This window comes from Juglans regia, chromosome 11 (genome assembly GCF_001411555.2).
Source record: "Juglans regia cultivar Chandler chromosome 11, Walnut 2.0, whole genome shotgun sequence".
In the NCBI taxonomy this organism is placed as follows: domain Eukaryota; kingdom Viridiplantae; phylum Streptophyta; class Magnoliopsida; order Fagales; family Juglandaceae; genus Juglans; species Juglans regia.
Window position 1 is genome coordinate 35,899,582 of NC_049911.1, and position 21,016 is coordinate 35,920,597.

The 21,016-nt window shown below is 37.1% G+C and overlaps 2 protein-coding genes, 1 long non-coding RNA gene and 2 other non-coding genes across 6 annotated transcripts; 1 reads left to right on the forward strand and 4 right to left on the reverse strand.

The window, feature by feature from the left end:
• Window positions 1-5,429: 5,429 nt before the first annotated feature.
• LOC108992223 (probable clathrin assembly protein At4g32285) lies at window positions 5,430-8,127 on the reverse strand. The gene is made up of 2 exons (XM_018966710.2): window positions 7,850-8,127; window positions 5,430-7,715 (listed from the first exon to the last, which is right to left on the reverse strand). The coding sequence occupies exon 2, from the start codon at window positions 7,657-7,659 to the stop codon at window positions 5,689-5,691; it is 1,971 nt and encodes a 656-aa protein (XP_018822255.1). The 5' UTR covers window positions 7,660-7,715; window positions 7,850-8,127; the 3' UTR covers window positions 5,430-5,688.
• Window positions 8,128-9,723: 1,596 nt separating this feature from the next.
• On the forward strand, window positions 9,724-9,796 carry TRNAR-CCG. Its single transcript has one exon. It is a non-coding gene; the product is annotated as a tRNA-Arg (tRNA).
• Window positions 9,797-10,244: 448 nt separating this feature from the next.
• On the reverse strand, window positions 10,245-13,139 carry LOC108992182. 2 transcript variants are annotated; one of them, XR_001996284.2, is made up of 4 exons: window positions 11,541-13,139; window positions 11,286-11,447; window positions 10,985-11,045; window positions 10,245-10,635 (listed from the first exon to the last, which is right to left on the reverse strand). It is a non-coding gene; the product is annotated as an uncharacterized LOC108992182 (long non-coding RNA). The 2 variants fall into 2 exon arrangements; XR_001996283.2 differs by having other exon boundaries at window positions 10,985-11,447.
• Window positions 13,043-13,145, reverse strand: LOC118343884. Its single transcript, XR_004797671.1, has one exon. It is a non-coding gene; the product is annotated as a U6 spliceosomal RNA (small nuclear RNA).
• Window positions 13,146-13,884: 739 nt separating this feature from the next.
• On the reverse strand, window positions 13,885-17,098 carry LOC108992179 (auxin-responsive protein IAA29-like). The gene is made up of 4 exons (XM_018966648.2): window positions 16,684-17,098; window positions 14,837-15,114; window positions 14,627-14,723; window positions 13,885-14,231 (listed from the first exon to the last, which is right to left on the reverse strand). Exons 1-4 carry the CDS (start codon window positions 16,980-16,982, stop codon window positions 14,177-14,179), a joined length of 729 nt encoding a protein of 242 aa, XP_018822193.1. The 5' UTR covers window positions 16,983-17,098; the 3' UTR covers window positions 13,885-14,176.
• Window positions 17,099-21,016: the final 3,918 nt, after the last annotated feature.

Consider the following 21,016-nt stretch of genomic DNA (forward strand, 5'->3'; position numbering starts at 1 on the left):
ATGAACAACGTTTGGCAGATTACAAGGATTAGTCAGTATATAATTATATGCAAAAATTCTATGTGCAGTTATTTTTATGTATTTTTTATGCACTACACTAATGTGATTGGCTGCGTCACTTTTTTTAATATAAAATAACTGATTTGAAAAATCACATCAGTAAAATATGCAAAGAGTACGCAAAAATGACTATGTAGCAAAACTCAATTATATAAGTAGCTACTTGGTCTAGTTAGAGGGGGAACAAAATGATAAACCAATGACAAGGGGTTACAGTTATGTTTAAGGTTAATTGAAACGACTGAGGGTGCACCTTGTGGATTTCAAGGCCCAGAGCATATTTTGTAGGACAAACATAAAACGCACGAAAATCTCAAATTAAAACCATCAAAACATAACAACGAGGAATAATAATTGAAGTAACTGCCCAACTATATTGACGCTGCAGACTCATTAAATTTATGAGTTTGTGGTCCTATTTTATTTGGGCTGCATCTGGTTTTAAGCCCAATCGTATGAGAAAAAAAGGAAGTACTGATGTGGACAACGGTTTGTGCATGGAGTGGAAAGCTTTGGGATGCGAGGTTTGCGCAAGTTGGAAATAATTTTTCTATTCAAAGACCTCTTATGGGCTTATTCTAAGGTCACTTGGGGCATCCCAATCGAAGGAATCCGTAAATAATATATAGAAATCAGGAAATGAGTAAGTGTCGTATAATTTTATTTTAAAATATGTAAATACGGGATCCATATTTATATACATACATACATATATATATACATATTATTGTGAAAAAATGATGATAATAAAGTAAAAGTAAATAAGAAATAATCGAACAATCAATCACATGATACAAATTTACATGGTTTTACAATATGCTTACGTCCACGGAACTGTAGAGTATTTTATTATGTTAAAAAATCTCAATATATACTTTGGGACGATTTTTCATTGTTCAAAAAAACCATATTGTACAAAATAAGCATATTTATAAGATTACATGGTGGAAACTCTAATTTTCATCTTTTTGCAATATTTGCTCGAGTGGAGCGTTGGGCGTGCATCGAGCAAACTTTCTGTCTGATTTTCACTCGAGCGACTGTCAAATGAACTCATTGCTTGGCCTTCGCTCGAGCCCACTATCGAGCGAGAGTCGAGTGAACTTTTTATCTAATCTTCACTCAAGTTGAAAGTCGAACGAACTTTTTCTCTCAGTGCTTCTTGAGTAAAAATAAATAAATAAATAAAAAACCTCATTGAAAATTCACTAAAAAAGCATAACAAATTATTGTCAGGTCGGATTATCAAGTTGGACTGCCACAACAATAAACTAAGTTTCATAAACCCAACACATATATATATATGAGTTATACTATGTACAGTCACTTTTGTATGTTCTTTATATTATTTATTGATGTGATTAGTCAAAATAGTTATTTTATATTAAAAAAAGTGATACAATCAGTCACATTAATAAAATGCACAAAAAAAAAATCTAAAAATGACTGCACATCGAATTTTTGTGTGTATATATATAATATATGTGTGTAATTAGTAATGGAATGGGGTCCACATTTCTCCACGAATACCAGAATTGAAATTATTACGAGAAAGGGGCTTTTGGATTTTGCTAATAAGCGTCCACCCGGTGCCACTCGCTCGATCGAATCATGGGAATTTAAATCTAACAAAAGGACGTGAAGTGGTGGGACGGGTGAGCTGCCCGAAATTGACCCCTTCAATGCTCTGATATTTTAATTATTGGGCAACTATTTTAGGTGAACCAACGATAATTTGAGGTTCTGGTTTGACTATTGGGATTCTGATCTCTCTCTTATTTCCAATAATGAAGAGATGGACCACCAAAGTCACATCGCCTCACGATCCCACAACAAACGATTTTACATCACTAAACTTATTATGGTGGGACCTTCTTGTCTATGGTATCCAACTGAGACCTCACCATTTCTTGTAAAAATCAGTTGTGATGCACTGAAATAACCAAGTCCGAGAGAGGAGAGAGGGTAGTTGAGGTAGGAAAGAGTCTCTCTCGTTTGGTAACTTTTTCTTGGTTTAAAAGAAATGGGTTAAACATCACCTTCTAACCCAAGTATAATACTTAAAGAGTATGTAAATTCGCAGATCCTTTAAAATCCACGAGACCCATATGATCATTTTTTTTTTTTTTAATGTAAATCCTACTATTCAAAGATTATACACGATTTCACACCCTAAATCTCTATCAACCATTTATATAAATATATATATATATATATATGGATGTAATAATATAATCAAATTTAATTTAAAATGACAAAGTAGGTGACAACAGGTGGCGATTACTCCGGTGTGTAGTTTGGTGCGGCTTCGGTAGTTCCAGGCTGTACTTGCATGTCATGGCTAGAAGGTTCACCCACCAACGGTATCATATGCTATTCTAAATTTTGTTTTTAGGACAAAAAATAATAATAATTAAAGGAATAGTAGAGGGATAGGTCTTTATTTTTTAGGATAATAATGCGGAAAGAAAAAGTGGTACGTCAAGGCCTATAGTGGTGCCAAAAAAATTAGCCTTCAATTGGGTTGGTGTGGAAACTGCGGACACAATGCCATGGCGAATTAACAGCTTCGGATGGATAGTTATAGAGTGAGGGGTGTCAAATTGTATTAACGAATCGTGTCCGTATCGTGTTAAAATATGTATATTATATTATATGGATAAACTCGAATATAACTCGTTAGGCTTATCATGTTAAAATCTTAAATTTTAAATTTTAACATGACTAATAATTCCATATATGATGTAGCATCATATAGACCATACTAGGGGTGTGCAAAATTTCGAAAATTCTGACTCCGTCCGACTTCCGCTCCGACTCCGACTTCGTCGGAGTCATCGGAATTCGAAGTCGGAATTCGGAGTAGCTCCGAATATCTATTCGGAGTCGGAGCTCCAAGAAACTCCGATTCCGACTCCGAAATTTTTTTTACTGAATACTTGCGCTCGAGCGAGGTGTCGAGCGCAAGTCGAGCACACGTTGTATTGAACATTAGCTCGAGCGGAAGTCGAGCGAACCTCTCTGGAAGAGTTCTGCTCGAGCGACAGGTCGAGTGGAAGTCGAGCGAACTTCTCTGAAAGAGTTCCGCTCGAGCGCTACGTCGAGCGCACGTCGAGCTCCGATCTTATGTCGGAGCTCCTATAGGAGGTCGGAGCTCCGACCTCCGATCGGAGTCGGACTCCGACTCCAGTTAGGAGTCGGAGTCGGAGCTCCAATTTAGCTCCGACTCTTGTCGGAGTCGGAGGTCGGAAACGAGCACTCCGACTCCGTCGGAGTCGGAGCCCAGCCCTAGACCATACATTTCTCTAAATAAGTGTTGAGAATAATCAATTAAAAGTAATCATACAGTGAATATAAAGTGTACATTATTATAATAATTTTTTCTCTAACATTACTCGTTGAGATAACAGTCCATGATTATCGACCCTAATTATAATGTGGTTCGCCTCCCTCCACTTTCCAAAAGGTTTAGAAAAAAAAAAAAAAAAAACAATGATAAACGCCGCCCAAACCGAAAACCATGCAGATCGAGACAATAAAGTTCTTTTGTCTCTCTCTTCTCCTCTCTTTTCAGGATTCATGCTTTAGAGAATGAGGTGTCACTTCAAGTTTCGACACTAATCCTGGGTTCTCTCTTTTCCCTCAGTGGCGTCAATAACGCCACATCATCCCATAGACGTTTTTTTTTCCTTAATTAACGGAAAGTTGGGGAACTAACACTTCGGGTGAGTTTGGATGTTGAAGTTAATTGAGTTGATAAAATATTAATAAAATATTATTTTTTAATATTATTATTATTTTGAGATTTGAAAAAGTTAAATTATTTATTATATTTTGTATTGAGATTTGAAAAAGTTGTAATGATGAGTTGAGAGTAGTTTACAAACCAAACGCAGCCTTCATCGTCTAAAATCACTGTTCCTGAGTTATGATACCAAAGTATAAAAAATTTCACTTTGACCCCCAAATTTGAAACATAAGTACAACTTAAGTCCTTATTAAACCTATATATGGACACAAAATAAGGACAGTTGGATCCTAGAAGAGAAGGCAACTTGCAAAGAAATGATAATTTCAAATGTAAAATAATACTTCATTTAGAACTCAAACTCATCTCAACTCATCATTATAATTTTTTTTTAAATTCTAATATAAAATATAATAATAATTTAACTTTTTTAAATCTTAAAATAATAATAATAATATTATAATAATATTTTATTATCTCAATTTAATTTAATTTAATTCAATTTAACATCTAAACGTATCGTAGTGATCATATTAAAAAAATGAGTCATAAGTAGTTGGTCTTTTATTTCATACCGACTACACACTCCTAGGACTTTCACTCAGAGTAAAAAGGTAACATGGAGGACAGATCCACAGCACCGACAGAGCTAGGAAACAGTTGCAACCAGTAGCAGAGAAAAAGTCCACATGCCGTCGTGATTATAGAGAGAACTCAAACCACTCTTTTCATCTAAAATCTGGATATATATGGGTGCACAACAGCCACAGTAAATAAATATATGGGTTCTCAGTGGTTACACTTGATAGCAGAACAAAGGTCAAGAAATAGACATGGAGTAGAGCTACCATATGAAAAAAACAAGCATGCGCGCGGTAGAGCTAAAAACACATGGCATCCAATGCCATACCCCACAAGATAAGTTACACTAGTATAGCACAACTACATCATGATTATGGATTCTTTATTCCCTCTAACCCCAGTGGGCAAATTTCTCAAAGTGGGGAAAAAGTCTTTGCTTTTACATTCATAAAAGTTTTGGGGGTGCTCATGAACAAGATGTTCAGTTTAGACTGTTTGGGTATGAATCAAGATACTTACCAATAAAAAAGAAATACGATACTAATTAATAATGCGGGAAGTTAAATTTAAATTAATCTTGTTTTTTTTCTGTTCTTTGGAAACTTCGATCTGCGGTAACTGGACTTTTTTTTTAGCATTTTCGCCGATGGTTTTAGTAATCCATGATTTAGCCATGAAAGCGCATTTGATGCCATAAAATTAATGCCCCCAGGCTGTTTTTTAGCAAGAACTTCATTGATTCCCTAACTATATTCATTGGTGTTTGTAAAAAGAAACTTAGCAGGTCTTTCTTTACAAGAGCTTTGCAGTTATATTTCTCACTTAACACAATTTGATGGGAGAATCCCTTCGCCAAGAACAAGGGACAAAGCCGAAATAGATGACCGTGAACTAGTGCAGCCATATTAAGGGAGGCTTGTCCTTCTACATAATGAAATGACTGAGCCTTTTGTGTAACCCAAAAAATCAACAGTTTTTTCATAATATTCAATGGAGTTAATGTCATGAATTGTTCTAAAACAAGAGGAACACATGAACGTAAAGAGGTCAAGAAAATTCTAATATTACAGAAACATAAACAGACCACTATTAGTTTACAAATTCTCGGCATCAAATTCCCCAATATCACTCGTCCTTTCAACTCAGCCCCCGTCTCTCCTCACAATTCTCATTCAAAAGATAGCAGGAATAAGATCATACAATTTGAAAAAAAGAAAAGAAAAAGGGTAAAACATTAGAAATGAATATGGAAATTAACAAAGAAAAGTCAATCATATATATGTGGAGAGAAGGCAAAATCAGTAAGGAGTGTGGTAATACCCGGCTGGAGTTCCCATTCCATTGATTGGCGGCATGCCATAAGGCATCATGGGCATTGGCCCTGCAGCATAGTATCCGGGCCCGCTGATCTTGGCCAAACTAGCTTGACCTTGCATCCCTTCCTTCGCATATTGCTGCCATAGTTGCTGCTCCTGCACAAGAAACTGCTGTTTCTTCTCCATATCAACCATTTGCACATATGATGGAGGTGGAATACTTAAGGATGCGGAAAATGGGTCTTGATTAACTGTTTGAACTGTCCCATCCGGTGCGGGGAGAGCCAAAACAGGTGTAGTACTATTCCCCGCCCCTGGCAATGCCACACTGCTAGCACTCCCTCCACTTAACTGGGCAGTACTCACATGCTGCCTCACCATTCCCTGATCATACATTCCGTTCAACAACAACGGATCAAGCCCGCCACCCAAGGCTGCTTTCTGCCTCGACAAATTGCTCGCAGTCTCAACCAGTGCCAATTCCCAATCGGCTTTGCCGGATTCCGCAGCCGGATTCTGCCAAGCAGATGTCACTTCCAGCTGTCCATTCGAGGGGAATGCTTCCCACGATCCATTTGCATTATTCGCGGGTGGACCAGCAAACAAAGCCAAGGCTAGCCTATTCCCCTGATCATCTGCAGTAACTGCATCATCCCTCAAATTCACCAAGTCTTCAGTGACTTGCTGCTGAGGCTTAGGCTCTGGCACAGGCTCCGGTGGAGGCGGGGGAGTGTAATCCTCCGGGGCAGGCAATGCCTTTATCTCATTCATACTCTGTACAGGCTCCTCATCCTCTTTAGCCACGGCCTCCTGTTTTATCTCAGGACTCTTGGGTCTCTTGGCCCTATCCCTGACAAACTCCTCCAACGTCTCCAACAGCTTACTAGTAATCCTCTGCACATCCGGATACTCGGACGACCTCGCCACACCTGTGTCCTTACACCAATTGTAGAACGCAACAAGCTCATCAATCTGCTTGGCCGCGCTCGCATAGGCATCAAAGGTCTTAACACAATCCGGGGACTCCATGTCGAAGAATTTATCGAGGAGCACCGCTAAAACCTCGCAGACATCCGCGTACAACTGGAAGCTTTCTTTCACCACCGGATACAACGCAATCAAAATCATCCGGTTATTCTTGGCCAGACCCGTGGGTCGGCACGACAAGAACCGGTCCAAGAGCCTCTGCAAATGGCCCATCTTCCCGAAGATCCTCTCGGGCTTCATATCCCTCAGTGGGGTGACCGTCACGGTCACCGAACCCCTCTTCTCAGCTGCTTCGCTCACATCCCCGAATGAACGGGACCGTCTCATCGACATCCCATAATTCCCGTACTCATGAGTACTACTATCGCCGCGGCCTCCGTAATCATATTCATATGGCCTTGAGGGCGGAGGTGACCTAAAATCATCTCTGCCGCCCCCAAATCTCATGTTTCCGCCAGCACTACCACTCCCACCGCCGCCACTACCACCGCTCTTCCTGTCGAAAAGCATCAATTCCAGGCGCTGATCTAAATACATGGCGTAGGTTCTCACGAAAGCGGAGTGGTCCCAGGAGTTGGAATGCGCTTCGTCTCTGAAATCGGACATATTCAAGAGCCTGGTGCCCCGTCTCGTGGCATATAGGATCTCCTCCTGGAACAACGGGTCTCCTTCGTTGAGCAAGCGGTGGACGAGAAAAAGCGCCTTGAGGGCCACGATCCAGTCCCGCGTCTTACCTAGACGCTTTGAGACGGCGGACACGCAGGCGTGGACGTAACCGCTGGAGTAGGAAGTGAGGTTGAGGATGGAGCGGATGTACTTCTCGTTAGCGGGATCGTCGTCGTGGCTCGTAGCCTTCACAATCGCCACCTCGAGGTCTGGGGCCATGTTGCTCGCCACCTTCGCGATCCCGATGCTCGTCTGGTCCTTGACGGCTCCAATCGCCTTCCGAATCGTGCTCGGCGCCATAAGCAGTGTACGCTACCCTTTCGTCTGCTTCTGCTTCTTAAATCCCAAAACTAAGCCTTAAAGAATAAATGGAGAAGTAGGTTAGTTAAAATTGACCTCGTAATTAATGGACAGTTAAATGAAAATGAATTAAGCTCGTGAGTAGTTGACTTTTAATAAAACACAGGTGGAGTTCTCAGCGAAAACTAACAATTGAAAAACGTCGGCAGGCGGGAGAGAACTCTGCGATCTATAGAAAAGAACTCCGGATCCAGTCACTTTCCTCGGCGTAAAAGGTCCGAACGACCACTGAGGATCACGAGCTCAGCCGATCGGGGCAGGAGAGCGACAGATATTTCGTGTTATGAAGAAGGAGGAGAAGAAGCAGCTCCAAAAAGTTCACCTTGCTTTTCTTGGTCAACTGTACTCTGTGTTTCTCTGGGGTGGTTGGTTTGAAGAGTGGGGAGGGAAAGGAACAAAATTGGGAGGTACGAAAAAAGAAAATTTTAAATATAAGTAATATACTATACACATTATTTAAAAATATATAATTTTATTTTTTTATCTTTATATGCAAGGACGTAGGATTTTTATGTATCAACTCTACGAAAAAATGTTGGATTTAAACAGTGGTTGGAATCCGGTGACGCGGATGGACATTAACCGTTGGATAAATCTGAGATCTGGGAAAGAAGACCCTTTGGCCGGAAGCGTCGAGAGGTGTGTGCGTGCTGAGCTGTCCGAAAGAAACATGGGGGTGTCTGCGTGACGGTGTGGGGGGATTTTTAATTTTAAGGAGGAGAGAGACCCGTCCCACGGGTCGTCATTACATACATTTGTTGCTTTTTTTTTTTTTTAATTATCAAAAATAAACACGTACGGCATAAGGTGATGGAGATATTTTACGAGTTCGGCGGTTGGATGAGAAGGACACGTGGAAGTTGATTAGTAGGGGCTTCGGTAAAGCGTCCAGCTCATGGGAAGTGCGAAGTTTTGGAGGGCAAACGTATAAAATAGATTATATATATGTATATACTATATATCATATATTTATTTTATTTTAATTATATTAATAATATGTGATATATTTATCATTATTAAATGATAAAAAAATATATAATAAATAATTATTTAATAGTTATAATTGTGTCATATCTTATTTAATAAAATAAAAATAAGATAATAATTTAGTGTATAAAATTTATATATATATATATTTGATGTGTATGATTGTATTGAATGTGGGCGCAATACAAGCAACAAAGGGTGCGTTGACGGGAGGAGATAGCTGGAGCATGCTGTATGCATTATTGTCGCCTTAGCCATTTATGGGATCTGACCACTAATTGGGTTCCGATATCGACTGTGTTTGAATTTCGTTACTTTAGCTTTGAATTTGTCCACATGCTTCGTTTCTAGATACAATTAATAAAGAAGTAGAAGTTGGTCAATTTTTACCAGAATCCTGTGTTTTTATAGCCTATCAAATAAGATATCAACCGACATGATTGGTGATTAGGAGGATCAGCTTGATCCATTCTGAGGAGTTTAAGAATTGACTTGGGCATGTTGTGATGTCTATTACTTTCTAGCTTGGCCTCGTATAAAGAGTCGAGACGGCAGTGAAGTTATCGTCATTTATGTACTTCAATTTATAAATATGTCACTTCACTTATGTAATGCGTAGACTGATTATTTATGTGAGAATTTATAGATTTATATTTAAATTAATAGTAGTATTTGAAAACTTTTACACCTTATGTAAGGCGCAGACTGGTTATAGATTTATATTTAAATTAGTAGCAATATTTGAAAACTTTAATACTATATATTATTTATGTGGTATAATTTAATTTGTAAGATTTAAATTTTAAAATAAATTATATCATATGAATGATATGTGATAGAAAAACATCCGAATAAGTTATTCTATTTAAATATAAACTATACATAACTATTATTACACTATTTCAAATTAATAATTGGTCGTGAAAAATGTTAAAAAATGTCTATTTAAAATTAAGCAAATTTAAAGCTTTGAGTAAATAGTTATTATAAAGCTTACTTAACAAATCGAGAGCATCAGATCGCGTGGCCTAATGGATAAGGCGCTCGCCTCCGGAGCGGGAGATTGTGGGTTCGAGTCCCACCGTGATCGAATTTTTTACATCAGTTGGCAATTACGATTTTACTTAATAATTTTATCGTTATACGACACGTCGTTGAGAATGGTAATGCACTAAAGTCAGTGCAAGGACCGTAAAGTTCGTTGGATTGAGATCTGTGAATTTTCACAAATCCATATTTCCAAAAACAAACACACGAACACACGCTTGCTTGATATACAAACACACGCTTGCTTGATATTGAATTTATGTATTTCGAGCCTCACATCAAGCAGATGGCCTTCATTGATACAACCATCACATTTTGTTAGCAAGTTTTAAGATCATTAATGGGAAACTGGTCCTTTACAGCACCAATAAAGCCACCCCAAAATGGGGGGCCATCTTAGCGGGGAATCATCCCTCCTTCGTGAGTCTCTGTGTACTTGCACCTGTACAGGTAAATCCTTCTTACTTCATACCATAAGTAGAACAGTGATGAGATTATCACAAAACCAGCTTCGCATCCTAATCCTATTCCAACTATTCTTCATACATGCTTCGTGTCCCGTTTGGAGGAAGAGCCAGCATCAACTATGAAAAGAAGTTCAGGAACAAATAAGTAACATGCGTATTGATCAAGGAAAAATGAAAATTGTCTGAATTTGCAGGAAAAGATGTAAAGAACGTCCTTGACAAGCATGGACTGCTGAAATGGGATGCAACAAGTGTCTTTCCCGGCACAGAACAAGTGGATATCCACGATCGTATTTGTTGCATTCGTCTGGAGTGCTCTGATCAAGGCTCTTTTGGATCCGCCAGTTTCCTTCTGAATGTTGAAGTCTCGGGGAACTCTCTCACCCTCGGGCCAAATTGCAGCATTTCATGAAACCTTTCATGAGCAATCAGAAGAAGATGCAATTAACCATTTGATTATATTGATCAAAACAATGGAAAAGGCTGCAAGCACAGGAAAATATGCTGCTGTCTTCCTAAAACAATAGCTCTTTCGTACTGGAAAAACCCATGAGTTGTCGACAGATTTTTCTAATGCTAAACGGTCCAAAGAAGTTGTTTGGGCTAAAACTTCCGTAACAGGATAGAGGCTTGGAGATTTACAGATGGATATAAGAAAGCTTATTTTATTAAAAAATAAAACAGAAAGAGCACCTGACAAATGCTCACATTCGTTTACAGGGAAATCAGTTTGGTCAAATTACCAATCTCTAAAGGCACTCTACCTGTCAGGTTGTTTATGCAATTTCAGCCGTGGGTTCACTCAATACATTCTGACCCAGATTCCTGCATCATTGGGCAATATTTTAAATCTCAATCACATCAAAGCAACAAGGACTACTTAAAGCTTAAGAATCTATCCTTCACAAGTCCATCAGCACTTTCAGGCTTCAGCAGAAACAGTTCTTTCAGTATTATACCAGAAATCCCAAAAGCATATATATCTTCTGGCATCAAGTGAAATTGGAAACTTTCTTAACCAAACAAGAATATATATGAAAGGTGAAAATGATGATGGAGAACTACAGGCGATTGATGTGGCAGGAGTTGCCAGCACAGTCACAATCCACACGAGGGATTCGGAATATGGGAACCCCATGATGCATTCGGTGTACAAGGTTCAATGCTAAAACTCACTCACTTTGCTTCTTAAGTTCCAGTAGTCTATCATCTTGCTGAGAGCAGCCACTGACCAATAAAATTAGCAGTAGTTAGAAACATCGATCGAGAATAAATTAACTGAACTTGTACAAAAATTTCAATTCGAAACAGCTAGAAAACCTTCATCCGGAGCAGTCCTTTGTTTAGCAGACAAGCTGAAACTAGCAGATAAGAAGAAAAGAGAATCTCCACAGTCCACACCACACCTCCATTACCGAGCAGCACCAGCAACGCACTCAAGCACATGCACAGCCACGGACAAACTCAATAATAAAGGCAAAGGAGAGGGAGAAGAGGACAAGGCCAGCTGAAAATTGCAAGATTATAATGACCCAAGTAAGGAGCTTAACACGTTGGCTCAGTATCAATTCTTATTTCTCTTATACAAAACAAGAAAAACCAAGCCTCGAGATTCAAATATAATCTCATACTACTACATCTTTGTTATGAACTTCGTTGATGACATACAGCCTAACCTTTGACGGTTTCATTTTCCGCCAATAGCAAACTGCCCGTATTTTAGCACCTTTGATCACATTGACAATAACACAACGATAATTTTTTGTCCTCCGGGTGGGCCCAGTTGAGACATCTAACCGCTACCTTCAACTCTTTTTTATAATCATCCATTTCAACAGTAGAGATAAAGGATGCAAATCTCCAACGAGCCAATTAAATAGGACTCGACCAAATTAACCATCACATGATTCACGCATAGTACATCAAATGCTGCAACAACCCATTTGATCAATCTCAGTATTCAAACCAGCTGAGTTTTCAATTGCCTGAGGTTTGAACGTAGAACTTATAGCTGAGTCAAATTATCCCGTAGGACCAAGTCAACTGTCGCCTGACGAAGAAAATGTTAATAACCTCTGGTAGTAGGTTACGTTAACCTATCGGTTGGGGAGAAAGGATTGGAATTTGGGTCCTCTGATAGCTGAAAGAAAAGGATGCCGCAGAAACATCCAAGCAAATGATGCAAAATTAGAGATAAGGACAACATTTTTCTTTTCTTAATATATGCTTTCTTCAAGATTTCTGATTTGGACCGAATCTAAGAAAGCTTACACATGAATGTCATGCTTTCACAAAGGAAGACAAAAACAGTTGTCTACTTTTGAGTTTGAAACACTCACGTGAGATCAAATCACTGTCACTGTTTCCTTTGCAAAAACAAGATGATAGGTGAGGCAGAGAGAGAGAATCCAATTTGAAAGAGTATTGAAAGAGTATATAGCAATTGCGATTGGAGTAGGCATCGTTATGCTATCAAATTCCATTTTAACTTCACAGCCTCGGCAGAAAGGACACATTTTCAAGATCTAAGACGCATTTCATCAAACAACTTGTGTACTTGCGTTCGCTTTAAGCTTTAACACTGGAAGTCAACGTAAGGAATCTTCAAATACACGGAAAATTTTCTCAAACAAAGGACTGTCATGGAAAGCCTAAGATCCTGAGGAGTGAACAGGTTCTCCGTTAGCACAAAGAACACAAGCATGAACATTGAAGTTGCAGAGAGAGGTTTGGCGCAGGGGCCTGGTGTTGCCAACGGAGAAGCATGCAGGGGGCTAGTTTAGGGTGTTTTGGTAAAAGCAAATGAATATTTCAGGAAAAAAAAAAATTTGGACCATTTCTCGATTTGTGCGTGTCATCCTTGCGCAGGGGCCATGCTAATCTTCTCTGTATCGTTCCAATTTTATCGGATGTCCCCGAAGGGACGTTAGTCTTCTGCGGCGTGACAGTATATAAGAGCAATTTATCATTTGGATCCGAACGATGTGGGATAACAGTAACGATCTTTTCTATTGGAGAGATGCTATACTACAGGCCCAAGCCCGCACTATGCACCAGCCCTAAGCTTGTGCTTGGCCCTATAGTTCAGATAGCTGCTTCAGTGCTATTGTAAAATTTGATATGGGCTTGGACCCACTTAAGTCACGTGTAGATCATATACATATATAAAAGATGAGTAATGTTAAATTTAATCATAGAGTATATACTATATAATCATTTTAAAAAAGAGTCGGATCTATTATTAAAAAATTAATTTCTTAATTTCGTATTTATTTATTTTTTTTAAAGTGATTATACGGCACTTATATACTCACGATTGCAACTATCATTTCTCATAAAAGAGTACTGAAAATACCGCATGTCCATATTTTGAGAATTTCTTATAAATTAATCCATTTTCTCAACACGAATCTTGTAAATTAAATATTGAAGTACTTGATCCTTTTCAAGATTAATGAAATAATGAATGCTCGATCTAATCGTTTTAATTAATAGGTCACGGGAAATAATCACGAGCCTTTCAAAAATTTGTTAATTTATAATGTAATTAAGCCTCACTAATATTTATAATTTGAAATAGAGAAAATGCATCATTCTAGCTACTTAATTTCTTTGTTTTTAAGATAATATAATTGATCAAATATTGAAACTCAACGTACAAAACAATTGAAAACACACTCAATATTATATCACATATAAAGTTTTTTTCTTGTGGTTTCTCGAAATACAAAATGCATGCTGCAGGTAAATTAAACAAAGCAATTCATCTCTTCCCTTCGCTTTTCTTTCCTTTGATCTGTTGGATACCCTAAGCTCTACGTACGTTCAAATTTTTTTTCCCCAATCACTTATCACAGACCATACGTTTAATTTGCTAAATCATGCACTGCATAAGAAAAGTCAAATAGATAATATATATTTATATATAGCAACGTTAACATTATCCAGCTGATCGATCAACCGTCGACGTTCCTCAGAATCTCCAAACGCTGCACGGATTCGGTGAAAGTTCTGCAAAATCATCGTTTTTTCACATGATCTCCTACATATCACGACTCCATGCATTTGAAAATTATTTGAATTAAAAAAAAAAAAAAAAAAAAAAAAGAAAACACTAAAATCATGTGAACTTGTCTTTATTTTCTAAAACATTTTAAATAATTTATTTTCAAAAGAATTCATGATATTTGAAAAAAAAAAAAAAACTAGATTTGTAAATCAGTGCGGAGGATGTCACACACACATATAATATATATATATATATATATATCATGAAGATTCAATTTACAATAATAAAAATTTAAAATTAAACTTCAGTGTAAATTAAATATTGCATTAAACTTCAGTGTAAATTAAATATTGCAATATATATAGATATAAAAAAATATATATATATATATACGTACTGCCAAGGAACATCTCCAGCAAGCAGCCAGTCGCCGTCTTTGTCTTGATATGTGAGCGCAATATAGCTCGCACCATCTTTATCAATATTTTGGCGGCCTGCACATGAGATTCATGAGTATATAATTAAACCCAAATAATCAAAAACCGATAATCCTACTCGATATTCTCTTGATTTTTATATATTTGTAAACGCCCGGCCCGCGACTTACCATTGGGAAACATGGTGATCAAGCTGTTTGTGAGAGCCTGATAAGAGTCGTAGAGCCTTAGATCAATCTTTCTTGCAATTGCTACCCCCTTCATCTTGACCTTGACATACAAAGAGTTTGATGATCCACCAGTACCAGTACTCCTCCTCTGATGATGAGCCGTTTGATCGGCATTATTGATCTGCCCATACTGATCATGATCATGCTGGTGGAGCTGTTTCATCCTCCATGATTTAATGGGTGGCCACCCCACTAAATGGTTTTCTTCCTCTTCTTTCCTATATAATATATCACAATATTTGAAAACCGATAGATCATTTATTAATATATGAGTAATACTAGATACATGATATGTACTGGCGGCCTTTCAGATTCGATCAGTACTGATCATTTTAAAACATCTAATTAATATACTGATAAAAAATTAATCAATTGGGATAGATACATTTGAAACATGATATGCTTGTAATTAATTTAACAAAAATATAGAAGCGAGCCTTTAGTTATTTTTAATTGGGTGCCAATTATAAGTAGTTTTGTTCTAGGCAAATTCGTAAATTCGAATATACATATATATTGAACGTTTCTTTTTTCCTCAAAAGATTTCCCCATTTTGGGTAAGCATTACAAAACTTTTCCTTTAATACTTTACCAATATTAATCTTAATTATTACATTTTTTTGGGTGAAATAAACCAATATATTTATCAAGTCCAGTTAATTCGTGATTAAATTAATCTTGTACGTTAACGGGAGTGGGGATACAATCTTGACCATATATGAATTAGGATGTGTCGAACGTCCTTAAAAATGTCTTGCTGAAAAAAAACAAAAACAAAAACAAAACAGCACTCATAACTCAGACCGGAAAATCATGTATAATAAAGATAATCATGCATATATGTTTTCCCTTCGATGATTTTTTTCCTGGTTAATTCCATGTTTTATATATTAAGGAAAATTGGAATAGCCACCAAAATATTGATAATTAGGATTGAGGAACGAACTACAATATGTTACATTGCCAATAATGTAACAAATTAAAACACATATAATTAACTGCAGAAAATCACGGCGGAACCACTTGGAGATCATCGGGCCGGGGCCACCCAACATCTCTTATCGATCCCAGAAGAATAATATTCTTGAAGTAACGAAAATAGTTTGTGAATAATAGTAAAATAGTTTGAGTTAAATATCTTTTAAGTCTTGAAAAATGAGAAAAAAAAAGAAGTTGAATAACAAATATTTTAAAAAATATATAGTTTTATTGTTAAAATATTTGTTGGGATTTAAAAAAAAATTGAATTATTTTTTATTTTTTGTTTGAAAATTTAAAAAAATTATAATGATTATTTTAAAAATTTTATATTTAAATTATGTTTGTGATGAAATTATATGAAAATTTTAGGATGAGATCTATTTCCAAACAAGCCTGATTCCTATATAACAATATTAAGATTTTATAAGTGTAATTAGCATTTCTTTATTAAAAAAGCATGCATGATATATGTCTTATGTTCCTATATACGTTAATGCATTAAAAGAAAATTGATTGCAATATATATCATGTATATATTGATCATGCATGGATAAATGAATTAGCGCGCATACATGAGATCACACAAATATATGAAAATATTATTCCAAGAGGTAATCTATTGGCTCAGCACCTTTGAGAACATACACATGCGAACACACACATATATATAATAAGCTAGAAAGATTTCGATCAATATTTTAAAAATAATAATAAAATTCAGCTAAAACTAAGATGTAAAGATTATTCAGGCCAACATATATATAAGTGAAAATTCCAATAAAATCGAAATATAAAAATTAATTTACTTATCGAGGATGTAAGGCTTCTTTTCTCCTTTCCGATCATCGTCCTCGTTTGGCTGGCCATTCCACAACGTCAGGGGGAAGGTTGTGATCTGTGGTAGGTCTCCAAAGGCCTCCTCAGAACTACGTTTGTTTTTTACCCATTTGTCGCTTTTCAAACAACCGCTGCTATGGCTCCATAGTTCAGAGGCAACTGGTTCATTCAGTTCAAGCTCGTGATCATTTAGGTCGAACCCTTTCAGTTTCAGTACTGGACTGTGAACTGGAAGGGCAAGGCCAAGTTGGAGCTCCATCAATCTCATACATATGACAAGCGGAAAAATCAACGTCGTAAGGTTCAGGAAATTATATGGAGGAAAAGGCTAGCTAGACATGGGGCTCAAAGGTGAATGGAGATTCCATTGGGAGGGATTATGAAGTACTTATATGAGTGTATATATATGTGAGAGAGAGAGAGAGAGAGATGAAAATGACCATTGTCATCTGGTAGAGAGGAAGTTGGGGACAGCATGGAAGTTGGGTCGGCTAAAAGACTAGCAGTGATATAGACAGGCGAGGAAAGGGTGCACCAACGTGCCGAGATTGCCTTAGCCCACCCTCTCTTTTAGTCTTTAATCTTCTGATCTGCCCCCGCATTCACCAACCCTCTGATCTCTCTCTCGTCGGTTATATATTTGTGATTTTAATTAGTTTAGGAAAATCCTTATAATTAAGCGAACATGCATGATTCTTCAGAGGTATAATGAATCAAAATATATATTTTTCTTTAAAGCATGAATTTCGGCTACACATGATAACATGATTAATTAGGAGCTAGCGTTTGTCCTTCGTAACCTTCGAACTGGAGCAGTACATGAATTGTTTAGGCAAGAAGCATTTTACACGATTGTTCAATCTCCAGGACAAATGACATATACAAATCCCGAATACACATGCTTTATGCAAGTTCTTTATAAAAAATAAAATAAAATAAAAAAAGGTGGAACCCACAATAGAAAATTGTAAAAAACTCACCTTTTCTTGATAGATTCTATATTTTTACAAAAATCTTATACAAAATTTGTACATTTGAGCTTTTATAGCATTGTTCTTTATTAAAACTGCTACATATCTGCTTGACTAGCGATATCGCATCTACCCGCGCGAGTACTTGCATATAACCAACGAGCCACTAAAGAAAGAAACTTGACGAGCCACACATTTGGATCGGTTGGCATTCATTGTCTTGCAGCTGCGCGCTGCTGCTACGTACATGGACATTATAATCACCTGAGGTCCTGACCTACTCGTACGTTTACATAAGTTACATCGATATAACTTGTAGACAAGATGATAAATATTCCAACTTTTTCTAAAGCTAATTGACAAGGTATGTCATAATTAAATGGATAAACTCTCTGATCTGGGCTCGTGAAAGACCAACTATTTAGCATTTCTCCAGCTGGCCGTCTCTCAATGCCAGGCGTCCTGAGCTTGCTCAATTCAGTCATTAATTCCTTCACGTACAAGCACTCAATAAAAGTTTAAACCAAGTGGGCCAATAAAGAAAGAAAGTTTAACCTAAAGTATTGCTATATATATATATATATATATTCTCCTTTTATATGATCTATTTCTTTATAATACTTTATAGACGCACTTATAATTACCAATATTTATTATATTAAAAAACTAACGGTGATCCAACTGTTAAATCAGTCGAATCTAAAATTGTCAGTTTTCTAGGTTGATATTTTCGATATATAGGATTATGACAACTATGAGCCAAAGTGCAAAACTATAAACATGTCCAGTGTGTCGGCAGAACCCCGTCAACAGAGCATCATGATGAGGCATTTCACGAACCTCCATGCTAAAACATTTCGTTGATCTTCTTTATTATTTAATGTTTTTTATACTTTAAAATACTAATGTTTTTTAGATCAAAATAATGAAAATTCTTCTTGTCGGAGTTTAATTATACAATTAATCTAAGCCAATGACAGGGGGAGAGAGAGATCATGAGGAGGGGAGGGGAGGAATATTATGTCGGAGACAAAGAAGCCAACAACATATATATTATACGTTTGGTATGTGTTCGTTTGTGGCTCCAAATTGAAAGTGCAGGCGGCCTCTACGCGCTGTTCCAATATAGCAGGAGGCAGCAGCACTTGTTTAGAACAGGGGAAAGGGTACGTGCACCTCGTGAAGTACACGTGATGGTAGGCTAGGGCTTGACATGCGAGGTGCCCCAGAACCCACACCGGAGGCCAGACTGGTTCCAAGATATATATGGTCAGAAGACACCTAGACCACCTTAATGATCTGTACATGTATGACATGATCCCAAGGTTCTCACCCTGATCCAGTAATACTGGTGGAACCCAACTCCAACATCGAGTTTAAATTAGAACGTACAAAACCTGATAATTATTGTCCCCCTTAACTGCCACTCATAAATTCAAACCCATAAAATAGGTTACATGGACAAGACTACCTTGTCATTCATTGAATGTTAATGGACTTTCAGACTCGATCGGTAGGTGGCAGATCGAGGACCACTGAAGATATATGCCTCTCGTAATCAATCTCCCGATTCTGTATACAACATGCATGCTTGATGCATTGGACCTTTTCAACATAAATCGTAATCAGATCACTAGTGATCATAGAGCATCTTAAGTGGCCTGTTCATCGTTTTCTAATTTAGTAATTCAGATTCTATCTTTCAAGCATTTCTGAAATGCAATATATATGCAGAAAATATTGAAATATATATATATATATGAGGAATCATTGCATGTTACATGTGTTCACTTCTGATAGGATAGAGTTCAGAGATAAGAAGAACTTATATAAAGCATGCATTAATGATCTTATCCGATCGATGGAATGGAGCGGCCTCCAAGAGGCCAGAGATATATTATATATATATACAGTGAAACTGCACAGTTTCATCCCCCCTATTCACGAAAAGAAAGACATGCACCAAGCCAATTAGATCCCACACCGTCTCTCTATTTCTGGACCATTGATGTATCATGTCCCTTAAATTAGTTACCAAGTAGATATATGCGCAAAGGCACCCGTGGCCGTGGGAACGTGGGATCACCCAAACATGGCTGGTTGTCGTTAGGTTTATTTCCATCTTTACCCGTGGGGCAACCTTTGGTTTCTTCAAAGTTTAGCATTGACAATATGTTCATATCATGATCTTGAACCCAAGACGTTGTAGCACTTAAGACCAGGAACCCATGCATGTGTACTCGTCTCAGACGTAAAGACCCACCATGTTTAATTGTTTCGATTGATCTGCTTGCATGATAATTCCCCATTTTTCAAAGTCCAAGATTAAACAGTTTCTAGTTTTTTCTTTTTTGATGTTAAAAAAAAAAAATGCATGTAGTCCTTGGTATATATAATGCGATTCTTTTCATCATTAGTTCGTTTAATTCCTCGCAACCAGCCGCAACGAAGGTCATGTCGCTGAGTGGGTGTTGGGGCACCAAGCTCTGCTGCTGACAGACATGATTTTCTTTCTTTTGTTTTATACATCATTTTTCTTGGTGAAAATTAGTACGTCCTCACTCCTCAGTCATCTTTCCGCGTTGAAATAGTTCTTTTTTTAATCTATACTTTTACCTTCTTTCATTGTTTCGTACTACGTTCAACAATCATGATTGATCAGCATTTGAACTGGACCCATCTATCCTTGAGATACCGCGATTTCAATAGTTAGTTTGACCCAAAACTCCGAATATTCTTATGAACACGAAGAAAAAATACATACGTAATGAAATGGCCGGCTTAACAAAAAATTTCGTGTTGTTGAATGTTCGAAACCAGTTTGAGACTTTTGTCACTGACAATTAAGATGTTGGTCGTCATGTAGTACTACTGTTAACATCGATCTGAGCTTTATTGCTTGCTAAATGTTTAAATGATGTTTTCTTGCTAGCTGGTGATCATGAGCTTAAATCGCGGGGATGGCGATAGTCATGAACTTATGACCAATCCTCAAAATTTTTAACCTACTTAGGCGAAAAGTAGGAAAATAATAAATAAAAAAAATAAAAAAAAGGAACGAAGGAAGGAAGAAAAGTCATGAGTTTCGAAAATAAATAAAATAGACATGATTTTATTGGAGATCAATATTTCTTTATTTTTTTAGCACTAATTCGTCAATAACCCTAATGGCGTGCTGCGTCAACACAACACCATGGAACACGTGAATTCAATCATTTAAACTCAAATGTACATTAACATTATAATACCATGCATTACAATAGATCATGAATAATGATATAAATATAATTATTTAATTTATTATTCATTTTACAACCAACTAATTTAATAA